This window comes from Canis lupus, chromosome 24, assembly GCF_003254725.2.
Source record: "Canis lupus dingo isolate Sandy chromosome 24, ASM325472v2, whole genome shotgun sequence".
Lineage (NCBI taxonomy): Eukaryota > Metazoa > Chordata > Mammalia > Carnivora > Canidae > Canis > Canis lupus.
The window spans coordinates 19,402,680-19,422,095 of record NC_064266.1 but is presented as its reverse complement, the minus strand read 5'-3'; the positions used below and the strand labels follow the sequence as shown (position 1 = coordinate 19,422,095).

At 41.4% G+C, this 19,416-nt stretch overlaps 1 protein-coding gene across 10 annotated transcripts in view; it reads right to left on the bottom strand.

The window, feature by feature from the left end:
• The window catches only part of LOC112673707 (tyrosine-protein phosphatase non-receptor type substrate 1-like), a 29,459-nt gene that overhangs the window by 9,268 nt on the left and 775 nt on the right, over nt 1-19,416 (bottom strand). For 8 of the 10 annotated variants that reach the window (XR_004808887.2, XR_004808885.2, XR_004808886.2 and 5 more), the window contains exons 2-4: nt 4,544-4,897; nt 2,368-2,688; nt 1,432-1,770 (exon numbers count right to left, since the gene is read on the bottom strand). Coding sequence is in view for 5 of the 10 variants with exons in the window: in XM_025469543.3 (XP_025325328.1) it covers nt 1,432-1,770; nt 2,368-2,688; nt 4,544-4,897 (1,014 nt within the window). In the remaining 5 variants the exon portion in view is untranslated. Of the gene's footprint in view, nt 1-676; nt 831-1,431; nt 1,771-2,367; nt 2,689-4,543; nt 4,898-19,416 lie in introns of all 10 variants that reach the window. The other 2 variants (XR_004808888.2, XR_003144996.3) reach the window with 1 other exon arrangement.

Here is a 19,416-nt window from a genome sequence, read left to right as displayed (position 1 = left end):
CAGAAGGAGGCCCAAGAGTGGCATTCGGACTAAGAAAAGTCTATACTCAATAATACCAGTTCCCATTTCAAAATAAACTCAAACAAGAAAAATGAGGGAAAAAGCAATGAAATTGGAAAGAGAAACAATAGAGAAAAATCACTGAAACAAAAGCGGGTTCTTTGAAAAGCTCAATAAAATGAAAAACTTCTAACAATTCTGACAACAAAAAAAGAGACAAATGACATACTTGCAGTATCAGGAATGAAACGAGGTATCACCACAGACATCAAGGATAACAAGGTAACATTACGAGCAATCTATGGGCAGAACCTTGACACCGGAAAGGAAAAGGACCAAATTCCTCAAAAGCACAGCCTGGCACAAACATCCAATATGAAATGAAGAATTTGAGTAGCCTTAGCTATTCAGATTCTTTTCAAAACAAAGAAAGAATTGTGGAGGCCCAGGGGTTTCACAGGAAAATTCCTCGAAGTATTTACAGATTTACAGTATTTACAGTATTTAACGGTATCGCTTTTGTAGAAAAACCAATGTCATTAATCACACGACCACACCATTATGAACTCCATTTGCAACTGGATGTGCACCCATGACTAGGTCATTACTGGACACAACGATGCAACTTCTGCATACCTCTCGTATTAAGGGAAATCATTAGGTGTCCCCAACCTACCTCTCTCTACTCTCAGAGCCAGCAAGAACATGGACACTCGATGACCCAGTGCTGACTGAGCAGTGAAGACAATGCCATAGGGCATGTTAGAAGGATCATGGGCCTTTGAGAGGGACTCCAGAGCAGACTTCTGGAAACCTGGCTCAACCTCCTCCTGATGTTACAGGAGAGAGAAATAAGAAATATTCTGATCATGGAAAGGGGACTCTCTACGCCCTTGAGTCAATGCCCTGCTGCGATAATGAACACGTGTTTGTTGTACAAGTCTCTGACCTGTTTTAGGAACTCCAGTTTCCTTTCAATCGTTTTTCTCATCACCTAGTCTAAGGGCAAGAAATCTTTACCATCTGTCCCACTTTGCTCCCTGAGTCCCTTCTGAAAATTCCAAGGTCACAGGGTTGGTTGAAGCAGGAAAGGAGATCAGAAAAGAACTGGACATAAAGTAAATGTGCTGTAAGCGATCATGATTATTGATGCCCTGTTGTCCCAAATCGTGGGAGAGAGGAGGCCCATGCTGTGACTACCCATGGTCACCTAAAACTTAAAACTCCAGGTCCCCAGGGCTACCTTCCAGGATTTCAGAGAGGCAGGTACAGATACTTGCATTGGTGATGATGGGAAGTTCTAGAAGGGTAGAGACCACCCTTAGGTGAGAAAGAACTGGGGGACGAGGTGGCTGGCCTGGCACAGTGACTTAATCACTGTGGTAAGAGGCAAAGGGGAGGGTGCTAGGAATAAGCTCACTGAGACCTCACCTTGGGTTTTCTGTGTTTTCTGGTCCTTTTGGGAGGCAGAGGCCACAAGGGTATGGTTTTTGGTGACTGCAGGCTGCCCGTCATGCTGCACCTGGCAGGTGAACACCACATCTTCCCTGTGGGTGGATGAATTCACCAGGAGCCAGCTCATCCAGTTAAAGGTCCCATCCTTGTTCTCTAGGAGGTTGGAGGCCACTGAGGGAGTTTCTGTTCGGGACACGTTTCCATTCTCCAACCAGGTCAGCTGTAGGCGCTGAGGGTAGAACTCCTCCACTTGGCAAATGACATAGATCTGGTCCCTTGCCATGGGGTGCTGGGAAACCTCCAAGGTGGGCGGAACTGAAACAGCACAGAGCAGAAGCTCTGACCTTATGGAACAAACAGATCACAGGGGAGGGGCTGAAAACTTAGCTCCCACCACACAGCAAGGGAATCACCCAGAACACTGCCAGGCATGCAGCTGGTGCTCAAATACTGAGGGCAGTCTTCGCATATGAATGACACCCCTAAGTACAGTGCCAGCACACAGTAGGTGCTCAAGGACCGATAGCTCCTATTAGGGCAAGAATGAGTGAAATCAAGACACACAGCCCCTGGCAGGCAGTTGGAATAGAATAACTGTAGCAAAATAAATGAAATCACCAAGCACGCGGTGGCTTGGGTTACAGCAGGTGCTCAATAATTAGAAGCGCTATGGTAAAGTAAATGAGACTGCCTAGCACAGTGCTCGGCACGTGGTAGGTGTCTACTAGGCAGCTGCCATGGAAACAAGGGAGGTGACTGTAGGTGACTGTACATGTAGGTGCAGGGTGACTGGGAGGGCCTGTGAGGAGTCAGACTCCAGGCAATGGAAGGCCAAGAGTAGAGAGTAGGGGAGCGGCAGGGTCCTAGGCTTGGGGGCAACCTGGGCTTGGGCTGAGGGTGAGGGGCGTCTACCTCGAAGGGTCTCAGACAAGTTGGCAGTCCCACGAAGAGGAGGGCCCCCCTGCAGGGTCACGTGGGCCACCTCGCAGATGACCTGGGAGCGAATGTCCCCCAGGGCCAGCACCAGCTTGGTTGTGCTAGAGATGCTGTAGGAAGCGTTGTCTTCTTCTGGGTACACACTGGTCTGAGAGGCTATCAGTTCATTCCCGTTTTTGAACCATCTCAGGGTGATGTTTCTGGGGGAGAAGCCGTGCGACTTGCAGGTGAAGCTCACTGTCTGCTGAGGCGTGGCCCTGGCCGTGGGGCCGGACACCACGGGGGGAGAGGGTTTGGCTACAAGAGGAGCATCAATGAACAGTAAGCATGACTGTGGTCATCAGCACTAACCGTACGTGTGTGACACTGTGGAGAAGCCTCAGAGCCTCCTGATAGTGTGAGGAGGTCAGTGTCATCTCCTCATCAACAGAGGAGGACACAAGGTTCCAGAGCTGAACTGTGAGTTGGGCCCAGGGGCTCAGGTGCAGTTCCAGGCCTGACCTCAGAGTCCCTTCTCTCCTCTGCCAGGTGACTTCCCAGCAATCTGGGCACAGGAAGGACATTTCTGATGGCTCTCACTCTTGGTATCCAGGGTTCCTCCCTGTCATCCTGGAAACCTCAGAGAGCCTGTGCAGCTTTCTTACAGAGGAAGCAGGGGCGGAGCAGGACCCCATGGAAGCCAGAACCAGGCTGGTTGGCTGACCAGAGGTGTGGCCATGGCACAGCAAGGCTCCCCCATTTGTGAAATGGGACAGCAGGCATTTCTCTTTCCCTGGGGTTGCAGTGAGGGGCAAGTGAGGCAATGATGCAGTTGTTTGGAATTTAACACAGAAATGCAGATGAAAGGAGCAGATGAATCAGAAAGTGACCTACAATTAAGTCAACCTCATTATAATGTTGAATCCCCCTGTGAATATTCTCCTCAAGCCCTAGTAAATGGAGCTGCTTGCCCCTGTGCAGAGCTTGGCTTTGGAAATTTTTCCCTATGATTTCCTTATCTGTAAAAATGAAGACAACTTTGTGAGAGAACCCCCCTGGATAGTCTCTGTCTATACCTCACCAAGGAACCAAACTATTTTCATCCGGGTACAAAGAGGTTACTCCGACCCCTTACTGCATCCCTAGGGACTTCCTGTGGCCTCCAGGCTTCTTGTCCACAACTGAGCAAGTGTCCCACTTTCCCTGCCCGACAGTGACACCATCCTCCTTTTCCTCTGAGTTTCTGCACTGCAAGCAATTATGGGGAAGGGTCCTTCTGGCTGCCAAGACTTGCTGACGCCACAGCAACAGAGGGAAGACGTGGGGTCCCAAGAACTGAGTCTAGAATAGGAACTCTTGCTCAAGGGACCTAAAACACCCTCCAGAAGATGCCCCCCAGTCGTCCTCAGGGGATGTGCCACTGGGAAGTTCTGTAATACTTGCACCATCAGGATGAAGCTACCTTCCCTGTCTCTGTCCAGGGGCTGTGGGGAGATTAAGTCACTATTTTGTGATTTAGAACTCGAATTGCATGAAGCTTTCTTTACAGACTCACAACATATGCCCAAACTCTGGCATCATTTCCAAAGTGAGATGTCAGAGTGAACATTGAGCCTGTGCCTCTTCTCACTGTGATTTTTCTGAAGCTGAAAGAAAGACATTGACCCACCTCTCTGCCAAGGGGGCATTTATTGTCACTGGAAGGGAAGGGAACTTAAGCTTCATGAGAGAGAAGCTCTTGCCCGTTTTGTTCCCTGCTGCTTCCCCAGCACCCAGAGCAGAGCCTGCACACAACAGGTGCTCAATAAGTGCTGAGTAAAGAGAACAGTGATACATTGAGGGGAGTGCTCTCTGGAGCCAGGGTTGAGGTCAGATCTCGTGACTGGGTAAGTCACTCAGACTTTCATTCCCTTATCCCTGGAACCAGAGGGCTGGTCAGGATTGGAAAAGGTAAGAGCTGTGGAGCCCTCAGCCTGCGATTCTAGATTTTCCCACTGCACACTTTGAGCAAATAGCATAACATCTCTAGACCTCAACTTCTCTGATCTGTGGAAGGGGCTGAAATCAGGGGCACCCACTACAACACCTGATTCTTAGCGGTTGCCTAGACAATGGAGGGCATTCTTATTGACTTGTCACAACCAGGGGAAGAAGGATGTCATGCCATACCCACCACTCACGGTGACCAGGGTGCCTGGTCCAGACTTCAACTCCACATCGGGGTTTCCTTTCTGGAACTTCACACAATAGTAGGTTCCCGTGTCTGCTGGGGTGGTATTACTGATGTGGATGGAAAAATCCGTGTTGTTCCTCTTTGTAGAGTCTGAAACATTTGTTACTCTGGGGAAGTGGCCTCCTTTGAAATGGAAGATCAACTCCCGGCCTGGCCCATTTCCCCTGAACCACTCAACCTTCCCAACGGGGAAAACGGAGGTCACGGTGCAGTGCAGAGTAGCTGTCTCTCCAGCCGCGACAGACACTGACTTCTCAGGCTGGATCACCTGCAGCTCTGCCTCACCTGCCACACCTGGAGGGGAAACAAAGCAGTCATTTATCCATCCTTATGTGATCCTGCATGTTTCCTCAAGGGTTGATCCACAACAGCTCATTGACTGAGTGCACCCCGTGAGTGGGACGTGACTCGGCATGTTGCATGTACATGCATGCAGCCCTCAAAATGAGCTTATAAGGTGAGACCCTATCCGAAATGAGGAAACTAAGGCACAGAGAGACACAGTGGTGTGGCACACCAGGTCTGAGTGCCTCAACACTCTGGAAGCATCATACTTCACCAAAAGTCTCTGGGTGTCCACTTTCTAGCCTCATGAAAGTTTGTACTTTCTGATCCCTGGCATTCAGCAGGACCACGAGACTTCGTTAGACCACTGTGTGTGAGCTGAAGGGAACATGTATTTTCTGGGCTGTGCATTTAACTTCAAGAACCTCTGTGGACCAACTTTCCTCTTTCACATGCAAATCCCATGCTGAGGTCCCTTCCTTTGTCTGGATACTTGAGTGACAGTGATGGCAGAGCCTCCAATACACAAGGAACAGGTAGTTTAAATGAGAAGTAACACAACGTTTTAAATCTCTGGGATTTTTTTCCCATTCTGAAATCACATTATATTAGTTTCCAAATGCTGTTGTAACAAATTATTAAACATTTAGTGCCTGAAAACTGTATAAATGTAGTATCTTAAAATTCTGGGATCAGGAATCCAAAATTAGTGTTGTTGGGCTAACACCAAGGGTCAGTCATGATGCCTTTCTTCCGGAGATCTCTTCCCTGCTTTTCCAAATTCTAGAAGCTGTCCACATTCCTTTACTCATAGTTCCCATATTCTAACATATCAAATTCTTGCCTCTATTCCCACTTCTCCTTTTCTACCTTTGGCTTTCCTGCCTCCTTCTTACAAAGACTCTTGTGACTATGTCGGGGCCATTTTGATAATCTAAAATAATCCCACATCAAGATTCATAACCACTTCTGCAAAATCTCCTTGGCTGTGTTAGAGAAAACTGTTCACAGGTTCTGGGTATTAGGATACGGACCTCTGTGCTAGGCCACATTGACCACATGTCTTCCCAGGCAATTATAGAAACCAGTTAGTTAGATAACCTTTTGTATAGCACAGGCTGAGTGAGCAGGCAACTTACTAGAAGGACTATTCAAGCAGGGAGCTGATGAAGCTCTTTGTAAAATAAAACTAGAAATCAGTAACAGAAGAGGAAATCAATATTCTCAAATCTATTGAAATGAAACAACACACTCTTAATAAGCAAAAGGGTGAGGTAGGAATCACAGAGGATTTAGAGGACATCTTGAGATAAATGTAAATAGAAACACACACAAAAAAGAAAAAAGAGAAAATGGAAACACAACATGCCCAAACCTATGGTCTGAGGTGACAGCAGTGCCAGCCAAAATTTATAGGTGTAATGCTTAGATTTAGAGAGAGGCAAGATCACAAATCTATTAACAACTATCATTGTAAGACATTAGAAAAAGACATGAAAAATAAACCCGAAGCCAGCGCAATGAAGGAAGTAAAGAAGACTAGAGATTTAAAAACTGTGCATGGAAAACAAGAGGGAAAATAAACAAACTCGAGTACCTTTTCAGAATGACCAACAGAGTTGACAAATTTGAACTAGATTGACTACAAAGAAAACAGAAATGATTTCACCACCTAAAGTCAGAAATAAGAGGAATATATTACTAACCATTCGATAAAAATAAAGGGGATGCTAAAAGAATATCTCAAACATTGTACACCAATTAACCAGATATCCGAGATTAAATGGACAAATTTCGAGACACCCTCAACTTACTATGACTGAATCATGAACACATAGAACTTCTGAATAGGGTATCACTAGTAAAGGGACTGAACTGATAATCAAAAATCTCCCAACAAAGAAAAGCCCAGGACCATATAGCTTCATGAGAGACTCTTTCCAAAAATTAAAAAACAAACAAACACAAAACTAACACTAATCCTCTTCAAACTATTCCAAAAAATTTAAGAGGAAAAAAAGTCTCCTAAGTCATTTCTCGTTTCTGAGACTCATCCTAGGGCAGCGTTATGCTGATAGCAAAGCCAACAAAGGAACTACAAGAAAACTGCACACCAATATCTTGTCTGAATATTGATGGAACAATGCTCAACAAAGCATCAGCAACACCAGTTCAACACCATATTAAAAGAATTATACACAATGACCAAGTGAAATTCCTCGTGGAATACAGGGATGATTCACACATGAAAATCAGACAGTGTAATAGACCAAATTTCAGAATTAAGAATACATGAACATGATATCTCATTTGATGCAGGAAAATCAGTCAACAAAATTAAAGATTTTTCATGATAAAAACAAGTAAACTACCAATAGATGGAAACTTCTATAAAACGATAAAGTAATACATGCAAAACCATAGCTGACATCGTTCTTCATGGGGAAAGTCTGAAAGGCTTTCTCTAAGACCAGGAACATGGCAAAGATGCCTACTTTCACCACTTGTATCAACACAATACTGGAGATTCCAGAAATGCAATTAGGCAAGAAAAATAAGTAAATAGCACTTAAACTGTAGAGGAATAGGTAAAACTATGTCTTTTGTACATGACCTGATTTCATGAGTAGAATCCTAAAGATTCCTCACATAAACATAAACTGTTAGACTTAATAATTGATTCAGCTCATTTGTGTTATACAAAATCAATAGTCACGAACCAGGAGCGTTCTATATGCTAGTGATGAGCAACTCAAAAAGGTAATTCAGCAAACAATTCCACTTATACTAACATCAAAAAATATAAAATACTTAGAAGTAAATTTTTGCATGGACACAAAACACTGAAAAATGCAAAACATTGCTGAAAGAAATGAAAGAAGCCATAAGTAAATGGAAAAACATCCTGCATTGGTGGATTGGCAGACTTCATCAGGATTACCTAAAGCAATCTTGAGATTCAAACACTATCACTATCAAAATCAACATGGCTTTTTTTTTTTTTTTTTTTTTTTTTGCCAAACCGAAAATCCCCCCTCTAAAATTCATCTCAAGGGACGCCAAATCACCAAACAATCCTGGAAAAGAACATAGTTGGGGAACTCACACTTCTTTATTTGAAAATCTATTACAAGCTGTAATAATCATGGTACTGTGATACTGAGAATAGAATACAGATATACAACAATGGAATATAATAGAGACCCTAACAAACCCTCACATGTAAGGTCCAATGATTTTCAACAAGAGTGCCAAGACTATTCAATAGAGGAAGGAACAGCCTTTTCAACATAAGGTTCTAGGAAAACAAGATATCTAAATGTGAAGAATAAAATTGAACCCTTATCTTGCTCTACTTAGAAAAATGAACTCAAATTGGTTGAAGGGACTTATGTGTAAGAGCTAAAACCATAAACATCTGAGGAAAAAATATAGGCAAAACTCATGATATTGGATTTGACAGTGATTTCTAGGGCATGACCCCAAAAGCACACATAAGAAAATATAAAATATATGAATTGGACTTTACCAAAATTAAAAGCTTTTGTACAGCAGAAGACAAAATCAAAAGTGACAAAGTAACTCAGAGAATAGGAGAAAGTTAACTCAATGATGCAAAGCATATTTCTCACAATGGATTAATAACTAGCATTTAGTTCTTTAGAACTCGTATAATTGAACAACCAAATAACAAAATGCCCAGTTAAAAAATGGAGCAAAGACTAGAATAGACATTTCTCCAAAGAAGGTATTCAAATGGTGAGAAAGCACATGACAAGATGTTGAAGATCACCAGTCATTGGAAAAATGAAAATCAAAACCACAGTTAGATATCCCTTCATTTCTTAGAATGGCTGGCTTTTATCAAAAACAAAACAATACAATACAATAAGAAATCAGAAAATAAAGGTTGACTAAGTTGTGGGGAAATTGAAACTCTTGTACATCATTGGTAGGAATATAAAATGGTGCAGCCACAGTAGAAATAATGGTGTTCTTCAAATTTAAAATATATAATTTACCATATGATCAAACAATTCAATTCTTAGGTAAATATCCACTAAATTATAAGTATGTAGTCAGGACATCAATGTTCACACCAGCATTATTCTTAATAATCGAAGGGTAGTAGAAAAAATTCATTTCCATCAAGTGATGAAGGATAAACAAAATGTTAATGTAGATATATTCGATGGAATATTACTCAGCCTTAATAAACTATGACATTCTGATATACTCTATGGGTAAACCTAAAAAATACTATTGTAAGTGATAAGCCATATACAAAAGGACAGATATATGATTCCAGTGACATGAAGTATTGAGAAAAGACAAATTCATACATACAAAAAAGTAGGACAGAGTTTACCAATAGTTGTAGCTGAAGAAGGAATGAGGAATTCTTGTCCAATGGATGGGGAGTGTCTGCTTGTGATGTTGAAAGAGTTCCTGAAATGTACAGTGGTGATGCTTTCACAATATTGTGAAAGCACTTAAGCCACTGAATTGTATCCTTAAGAATGGCTGAAACAGTAGATTTTATGTTACATGTATTTTAGCACAGTAAGAATTGTATGCTCACAGAAGGTAATCACCCCCATGTAAAGTTTTGTATTGGAAATAAATGGTTGGTGGGAAAAGAGAAAAGATATTGTTCCAAAGGCTGGTAGATTTGAGAAACCTGCCCTTCAAGGGGGAGATAGAGCCATGGGAGCCACAAAGCAGGGGAAATAGCAGGCTTCAAACTCATGTTCTGAAAAGAATTATGGGTGACTGGCTATATCTGGACAATGAACTATGTGTTGAAGGGATCTGAGTCACCCTCAGGCAATCCTTTAATTGCAGCTGCAAGACTTTGCAGGTGGATTTCCGGTCTCAGTGACCAGCCAGTCTCTGGAGTCATCAAGAAATACAAAATCACTCCTTCTTCCTTGAAGTGTCCTAAAAACCAGGCAGAGACATAAATCAGAGGAGCAGCTGCTGTGGCTCCACACATACACCCAGGGTTCTTTTCTATCTCTTGGTTACTCCTCAGCGAGAACATTGTCATTCACCCTTGCTGAGTGGGAACTGGTAAAACCCATGCACTTAGCAGTTTGCAAGCAAACATGTCTCCTCAGGAGGGCACATGCTGTTACAGGCAGGTTGCAGGCGTGGCAAGAACATCAGGTGGTGTGGTTTGTAAGTCTAGAGAAGAAGATTGGGATCAAGAAACTGAACTGCTGGGGATCCCTGGGTGGCGCAGCGGTTTAACGCCTGCCTTTGGCCCAGGGCGCGATCCTGGAGACCCAGTATCGAATCCCACGTCGGGCTTCCTGTATGGAGCCTGCTTCTCCCTCTGCCTATATCTCTGCCTCTCTCTCTCTCTCTCTTTCTCTCTCTGTGACTATCATAAATAAATAAAAATAAAAAAAAAACAGAAACTGAACTGTTAAGATAAAAAGGGGAAGAAATAGGAATGTGTGTTGGATGGTAAAATGGAGAGAATATTGGAGGACAAAGGGAAGAAGATTGCGAGGGTCAAGGTTCAAGAGGACCCAGTGAAAGGTGAAAATCTGTCATTTTGTATCTATAAAGTTCACATTTCTACCTCTAGCCCAGGCCTTGCTCCTGACTCCAGATTTGTGTGTCCAACCAGCCTCTTGACATTTTCCTTAGATAGAAATCAACATATCACAGTTAATATTTCCCAAACTGAACTCCTCAATTGCCTCCACATTCTTGCACATTTCCCAGACGCTCAAGTCCCAAGGCCTTGGAGCTTTTCTTTCCCACCCCAAATCCTACATATCAGGAAATCCTGACCTCTCCTTCTGCATGGACCACCATCTGACCTCTTTCCCCTTTCTCTTGGCTGCTAGCTTGCTCAAGACTTTTCCTCGTTTGCATGAACACAATGAGCTCTTGAATGCTCTAGTTGCTTCTGTCTATGCCTTTCTACACCAAATACTAGAATAATTTAGAACTTATATGGGATCGCATCACTTATTCTTCCAAACCTTGTAATGGCAACCATTTCAGTCAGAGTCAATGCCCAAGTCCTTGAATAGAGCCAGAGGATTCTACTCTCATGCTGTTCCCATGCTGTTCAGCAAGGTTCTTCCCCCAGAAAATCATGGCCAACCTTTTTATAATCTGTGCTCTATCTCCCTTCTCACGATGGCCACTCAGGCACCTGTGTAAATACATCCCACCATGAAGATTCTCTCATTGTCTTATCCAGATGTTCTGTCATGTTTTTTTCCCTTAATACTCAAAAGTTGCTGAATGCAGTTATTTCCGATTTGTTATGTCTATTGTTTCCTGTCCTTTCCTCCATTATGACATACATTCCATGAGTGCTACTACTTTGTCTCTTCTATTCACCAGTGTGCCCTATGTTCGTGTAATACTCCTTGTTGCTTAGTATGTGTATAGTAAATATTTGTGCAATGTGTGAAGAGTGCAATGTGACCATGTTCTGAGACCCTGAGGTCTATCTTCATTGGAGAATTTCTCAGGGAGTTACATCAGAATCTGAGTTTCCCACATGCATGGCTTGGGAGAAACAACTATTTGCATATACCCAGGAAAGAGAAGAGTCTGAGAGAAGCAAACCACAAATGCTTTTCTCCACACTCCACCCTTCCCACACTGTTTGGCAGATCTACAGGAATCTCATGGGATGGCAGTGGGGCTGTAGGCTTTGAGAAGATCAATGCCTAGGCCCATGAGATTTAGCATCAGATTGCCTAAAATCACTCATACCCCTCCCATGTACCATTGAGGGATTTGGACCTTTGCCTGCCTCCTCTTCTTATCTGTAAGATAGGAGGGACAAGAATGTCTAGCTTGGATACTAATATCACATGACATAAGAGACGTAGGCATTTCCAGGTGTGTGTGCTACATGGTGAGTGTTCAAGAAATTGGACACTTATTCCTCATGAGATTTCCTGACATGGAGGCATCACCCAACATCAGATAACTGGGATTGGGACGTAGATAGGATATAATTATAGATGCAGATCATACAGTCAGTAGGCTCCACAATGTTTTATCCTTCTTTCCCCTCTTCCCACCCAGATCCAACATGAAGGGGGATCTCCATAGTAGTAATGAACAAAGTTATAGTCATTTGGTCAAGAGAGAAACTTGCTTTACTTAAGAACTTAGTAGAGGGTGAGCAATAGGTTTAGACAATTCAAAAAAGTGAGTAGCTGAGAGACAAGGATCCAAATATCTGTTCAGTGTTCATTTCGTGGAGACTAGACATGCTATGAAGAAAAAAAACAAAATGTTTTCAAAAATCCCAGGTGTGGACTTCTACAGAGGTAGAATGACAGAAGGGGAGGGGACCCTAATTTTGTTGGTTCCTGGAATTCATCTAGATGGTTATCAAGTCATTCTGAGCACATGTGAAATCAACTAGAGATCTGAGAAATGAATTGCTGCAATTCTACAAATAGAATAATGACCACTTTTTGCAAGGTAGGAGGTGCAGTGATGTGAATCCAGGGTGATATGTGAGAAGATAAATTGGGAGGAGAAGGAGCCTCCATAAGCCAGGTACCAGAAAGTGATATAGCAGTGGAGCACAAAGTTGGAACTTTTAGAAGTCTGTTCCAGTGCTCCTTTCTGAAAGGCTCAGGTGGTGAATGGGGCTGAATCCTAGGTGGGACTGGGACGTCAGGATCCCCGGGGTCACAGGAATAACAGGGAAGGCAGCAGAGTTTGCAGGCATCAGAGTGGGGAAGCCTATTGCAAACAGCATGCCCAGGAGTGGGCTTTCGGCTAGGTGTTGCCATAAACAATGAATGGTGGCATGGTCGGTGACCACTCTCCAAGCAAGGGCCCAGGAAGCTGCAGAACCCCATGAAATTCCCTTCTTCCCCAGGAGGAATGGTGGGTATCAGAGTAGTCCCTAAAATTTGAGACTTCAAATGATGTTGCCCTCTGAGATATAAACACTTGGTAACAAGCTGGGTGAACACAGAGTGTGGATAGAAACTAAGGAGAAAAAAGTGATTGCTTTTCCCTGATGGTGCATTGAAGAATGGGGGCTACAATCTTTCAGCTCTGGGGCTGGAGTAGGGTTGACACCATTTCAATTTTTATCCCCTAAAAGGCATGCAAAGCCTTCAGAGAACAAAATCCACATAGAAGAATCCTTAACCTGGTCCCCTGGCAAGGATGGTGTAATTCCACCAGAGCAAGGACACTCATGAACCAACGCAACAGGCGCCTCCCCCAGATCAGTAGGGACATCTGGCTAATACCAAGTTTGCCAATCATACAGAACTGCAAACCTCTAGTTCTTGGGAAAAACAGTATATAGCATTCGTGGTTTTCTTCTTTTCTTTATTTTTTTTCCTTTACAGCTATTTTCTTATTATATCAATTTTTAAGGTCTTTTTTTAAGTCTGATTTTTACATATACAGGGGATCCCTGGGTGGCTCAGCGGTTTGGTGCTTGCCTATGGCCCAGGGCGTGATCCTGGATTCCCGGTGTCGGGTCCCACGTCGGGCTCTGGGCATGGAGCCTGCTTCTCCCTCTGCCTGTGTCTCTGTCTTTCTCTCTCTATGTGTCTTTCTTGAATAAATGAATACATAAATTTAAAAAATTTACATTTACTTAATATATATTTTTTTCATTTCCTTTCATTGTATTCCATTTTATTTTTGTATACATATTTTTCCTTCTTTCCTATTTTGGGATCTAGTTTCTTCTAACAAATCGATCAAGATACATCCAGGATCTAGTTTATTGTTGTGTTCTATTTCACTTCTTCTTTGATTTCTCTCTCTCTCTCTCTCCCCTTTCTATTGTCTTTTGATTTGTTTGTATTTTTCTGGTGTGGTTGGTGTTTTTGTATTTTCTCCCTCTTTCATCTATTCTTTTCTGGACATAATGACAAGACGGCCAAACTCACCACAAAACAGACAACAAGAGGCAGTGCATACTGCTAGAGATTAAACCAACATGGGTATAAGTACGATGTCAGTACTAGAATTCAAAATAGTGATTCTAAAGATACTAGCTGGGCTTGGAAAAAAAAATATAGAGGACACTAGAGAATCCCTTACTGGAGAAATAAAAGAACTAAAATCTAATCAGGCTGAAATTTAAAAAGCTACTACTAATAGATATATGGTCAAAAATGGAGGCTCTAACTGTGAAGATAAATGAGGTAAAAGAGAGAATTAGTGATATAGAAGGCAAAATGATAAGAGAATAAGGCAACTGAAAAAGAGAAAAACAGCTACTAGATCATAAAGAGAGATCAGTGATACTGTAAAGGAAAATAATATTAGAATAATATTAGAATAATAGGTCGCAATAGGAAGAGGAGAAACAGAGAGCAGAAAGTGAGACAGAGAGAGAGGCAGAAGTTTTATTTGAACAAATTGTAGTTAAGAACTTCTGTAATCTGGAGAAGGAATCAGGCATTCAAGTCTAGGAGGCACAGAGAACTCCCCCTCCAAATCAATAAAAATAGGTCAGTACCTCAACATATAATAGCAAAACTTACAAATCTCAGAGAGAAGGAAAAAACCCTGAAAGCAGCTCAGAACAAGAGGTCTGAAACCTACAAGGGTAGAAACGTAAGGCTAGCTGCAGACCTGTCCGTAGAGACCTGGCAGGACAGAAAGGACTGGCGTGATATATTCAAGATGATAAATGAGAAAAATATGCGGCCAGGAATACTTTACCCAGAAAGGCAGTCAATCAGAATAGAAGGAGAGATAAAGAAATTCTAGGACAAACAGAAACCAAAGGAATTTGTGAATACTAAACCAGCACTGCAAGAAATATTAAATGGGAGTCTTGGAGCAAAGAGAGAGCCCAAAAGTAACATAGACTAGAAAGGAACATGGATAATCTAAAAAAACAGGGAGTTTACAAGTAATACAATGGAACTAAATTCCTATCTTTCAATAATAACTCTGAATATAAATGGGCTAAAAGCCCCAATCAAAAGACAGGGTATCATATTGGATGAAAAAGCAAAACCCATTGATATTGTGTCTGCAAGAGACTCATTATAAACCCAAAGACACCTCCAGATTGAAAGTGATGGGGTGGAGAACTGTTTATCATGCTAATGGACATTCAAAAGAGAGATGGGGTAGCAATCCTTATACCAGACAAGCTAGATTTTAAACCAAGAGATGATGAAGGACAATATATCATAATTAAAGGGTCTGCACAACAAGAAGATTCTAAATATTTATGCCCCTAATGTGGAAGAGGCCAATTATATAAAACAGTTAATAACAAATCAAAGAAACACATTGGTAATAATATAATATTAGTAGGGAACTTTAACACCATACTCACCAAATATATTAGTAGGGAACTTTAACACCATACTCACCACAGTGGACAGATATTCTAAACAGAAGATCAACAAGGAAACAAGGTCTTTGAATGACACACTAGACCAGATGGACTTCACAGATATTTTCAAAGCATTTCCTCCTAAATCAACAGAATACTCATTTTTCTAGAGTGCACATGGAACACTCTCTAGAATAGATCATATACTGAGTCATAAATCAGGTCTCAACTGGTGCCAAAGATTGGGATCATTCCCTGCATATTTTCAGACCACAATGCTTTAAAGCTTGAACTAAATCACAAGAGAAAATCTGGAAGGAACACAAATACACGGAGGTTAAAGAGCATCCTACTAAAGATTGAATGGGTCAACAAGGAAATTAAAGATGAATTTTTTTTAATTCAGGGAAACAAATGAAAATGAAAACACAAGAGTTCAGAACCTTTGGGATGCAGTAAAGGTGATCTTAGGTGGGTTGTATATAGTAATACAGATCGTTCTCAAGAAATATTAAAGTCTCAAATACACAACACAACCTTACATCTAAAGGAGCCAGAGTAAGAACAGTGAAGAAAACCTGACCCCAGCAGGTGAATAGAATTAATAAAGATTAGAGGACTCCTAACTCTGGGAAACTAACTAGGGAGGGTGGGAGGAGAGGTGGGTGGGGGGTGGGGGTGACTGGGTGATGGGCACTGAGGTGGGCACTTGACGAGATGAGCACTGGGAATTATTCTATATGTTGGCAAATTGAACACCAATAAAAAATAAATTTATAAAAGAAGATTAGAGGAGAACTCAATGAAATAGAAACCAAAAGAACAGTAGAACAGATTAATGAAACTAGGACATGATTCTTTGAAAGAATTCATAGGATTGATAAACACCTGGCCAGACTTATCAAAAAGAAAAAGGAAAGGAACCAAATACAGAAAATCATAAATGAAAGAGGAGAGCTCACAGCCCACATTGAAGAAATACAAACAATTATAAGAACATATTATGAGCAACTATATGCCAACAAATTAGGCAATCTGGGAGAAATGGACACATTCCTACAAACATATAAACTACCAAAACTGAAACGGGAAGAAATAGAAAAACTGAACAGACTCATAACCAGGAAAGAAATTATAGCAGTAATTAAAAATCCCCCAACAATCAAGAGTTCAGGACCCAACAATCTCCTAGCAGAATTCTACCACATATTTAAAGAAGATTTCATAGCTATTCTCCTGAAACTGTTTCAAAAAATAGAAATGGAAGGAAAACTTCCACATTTGTTCTATGAGGCCAGCATTACCTTGATCCCAAAACCAGACGAAGACCCCCACCAAAAAGAAGAATTACAGACCAGTATCCCTGATGAACATGGATGCCAAAATTCTCACCAAGACGCTAATAATAATAGGATCCAACAGTACCTTAAAAAGATTATTCATCCTGACCAGGTGGAATTTATTCCTGAGCAGCTAGGGTGGTTCAACATCAGCAAATCAATCAATGTGATTCATCATATTAATAAAAGAAAGGACGAGAACTGGGATACCTGGGTGGCTCAGTTAGTTAAGTGTCTGCCTTCAGTTCAGGTAATGATCTTGTTGGGATCCTTAGAATGAGCCCCATGTTGTGCTCCCTGCTCAGCGGGGATCCTGCCTCTTCCTTTCCTTCTGTCACTCCTCCTGCTGCTGCTATCTCTCTCAAAAAAACAAATAAACTTTTTTAAAAAAAATAAAGGACAAGAACCATATGATCCTCTCAATAGATGCAGAAAAAGCATTTGACAAAAGATGGCATCCTTTCCTGATTAAAGCTCTTTGCAGTGTGGGGATCGAGGGAACATACCTCAATGTTATAAAAGCCATATGTGAAAAATCCACAGCAGATATCATCCTCAATGGCAAAAACTGAGAACTCTTCCCATAAGGACAGGAGCAAAACAGGGATGTCCATTTTCACCACTGTTGTTCAACATAGTACTGGAAATCCTACCTCAGCGTTCAGACAACAAAAAGAAATAAAAGGCATCCAAAGTGGCAAAGAAGTCAAATTTCACTCTTCGCAGATGAAATGATACCTTATGTGGAAAACCCAAAAGACTTCTCCCCAAAGTTGCTAGAACTCATGTAGGAATTCAAGCAGCAGGATATAAAATCAATGCACAGAAGTCAGTTGCACTTGTATACGTTAACAATGAGACAGAAGAAAGAGAAATTAAGGAGTTGATCCCACTTAATTGCACCAAAAACCATAAAATACCTATGGATAAACCTAACCAAAGAAGTAAAGAATCTTTACTCTGAAAATTATAGAACACTTATAAAAGAAATTGCAGAAGACACAAAGGATTGGAAAAACTTTCCATGCTCATGGACTGGAAGAACGAATATTGTTAAAATGTCTGCTACCCAAAGCAATCTACATATTCAATGCTATCCTTATCAAAATATCATCAGCATTTTCCACAGAGCTGGAACAAATAATCCTAAAATTTGTGTGGAACCAGAAAAGACCCTGAAAAGCCAAAGGAATGTTGAAAAAGAAAACCAGAGCTGGAGAAATCACAGTTCTGAACTTCAAGCTGTATGACAATTCTGAGATCATTAAGACAGTATGGTACTGGCAGAAAAACAGACACATAGATCAATGGGACTGAAGTGAGAGCCCAGAAATGGACCCCCAACTCTATGGTCAACTAATCTTTGATATTTTGATCTTTTACCTACCGACAGAAAAGAATATCCAATGGAAAAAAGTCTCTTCAACAAATGGTGTTGGAAAATTGGACAGACACATGCAGAAGAATGAAACTGGATCATTTTCTTACAGATACAGAAAAATAAACTCAAAATGGATGAAAGACCTAAATGTGAGACAGGAATCCATCCAAATCCTAGAGGAGAATACAGGCAGCAATCTCTTTGACCTCAGCCACAGCAATTTCTTGCTAGACACACCTCCAAAGGCAAGAAAAACAAAAGCAAAAATGAACTATTGGGACTTCATCAAGATAAAAAGTTTATGCACAGCAAATGAAACAGTTAATAAAACTCAAAGACAGCTTACAGAATAGAAGAAGATATTTATAAATGCCTTATCAGATAAAGGTCTAGTATCCAAAATCTATAAAGAACTTGTCAAATTCAACACCCCCAAAAAAATAATCCAGTCAAGAAATGGGCAGAAGACATGAACACATATTTCTCCAAAGAAGGCATACAAATGGCCAACAAACATGTGGGAAAAATACTCAGCAGTACTCCACAGCAGAGAAATGCAAATCAAAACCACAATGAGATACTACCTCATGGCAGTCAGAATGGCTAAAATTAACAAGTCAGGAAACGACAGATGTTGGCAGGGATGCAGAGAAAGGAGAACCCTCTTATTGGTGGGAAATGCAACCTGGTGCAGCCACTCTGGGAAACAGTGTGGAGGTTCCTCAAGAAGTTAAAAATAGAGCTACCCTACAACCCAGCAATTACACTATTAGGTATTTACCCAAAGGATACATAGTGATTCGAAGGGGCACCTGTACCCCAATGTTTCTGGCAGGAATGTCCCCAATAGCCAAAACATAGAAAGAGCCCAGTTGTCCATGGACAGATAAATGGATAAGGAAGATATGGGGTATATATACAGTGGAATATTACTCAACCATCCAAAAACTGAAATCTTGCCATTTGCAATGATGTGGGTTGAACTAAAGGGTATTATGTTAAGTGAAATAAGTCAATCAGAGAAAGACAGTTATATGATCTCACTCATATGTGAAATTTAAGAAACAAAACAGAGAATAGGAGTAGAGAGGGAAAATAAGACAAAATCAGAGAAGGAGACAAGCCACAATAGATTCCTAACTCTAGGAAACAAAGTGAGGGTTGCTGGAGGGGAGGGGAAGAGGGGCGTGGGGTAAGTGGGGGATGGGCATTAAGGAGGGTATGTGATGTAATGAGCACTGGGTGTTATATGCAACTGATGGTCACTAAATTACCTCTGAAACTAATAACAAAGTATATATTAATTATTGGTTTTAAATTAAAAAGGAAAAGAAAGATAAAAATCCTGCATGTGTAAGCAAATCCATGTATGCAGCCTTCCTCTCACACACGCACACATAAGTGCATTCCCAAGTATATACAATGTGTGGCCTAGCATGCTAGTATGCAGATCATTTTGAGGATTAAATGAAATGTTAATACATGT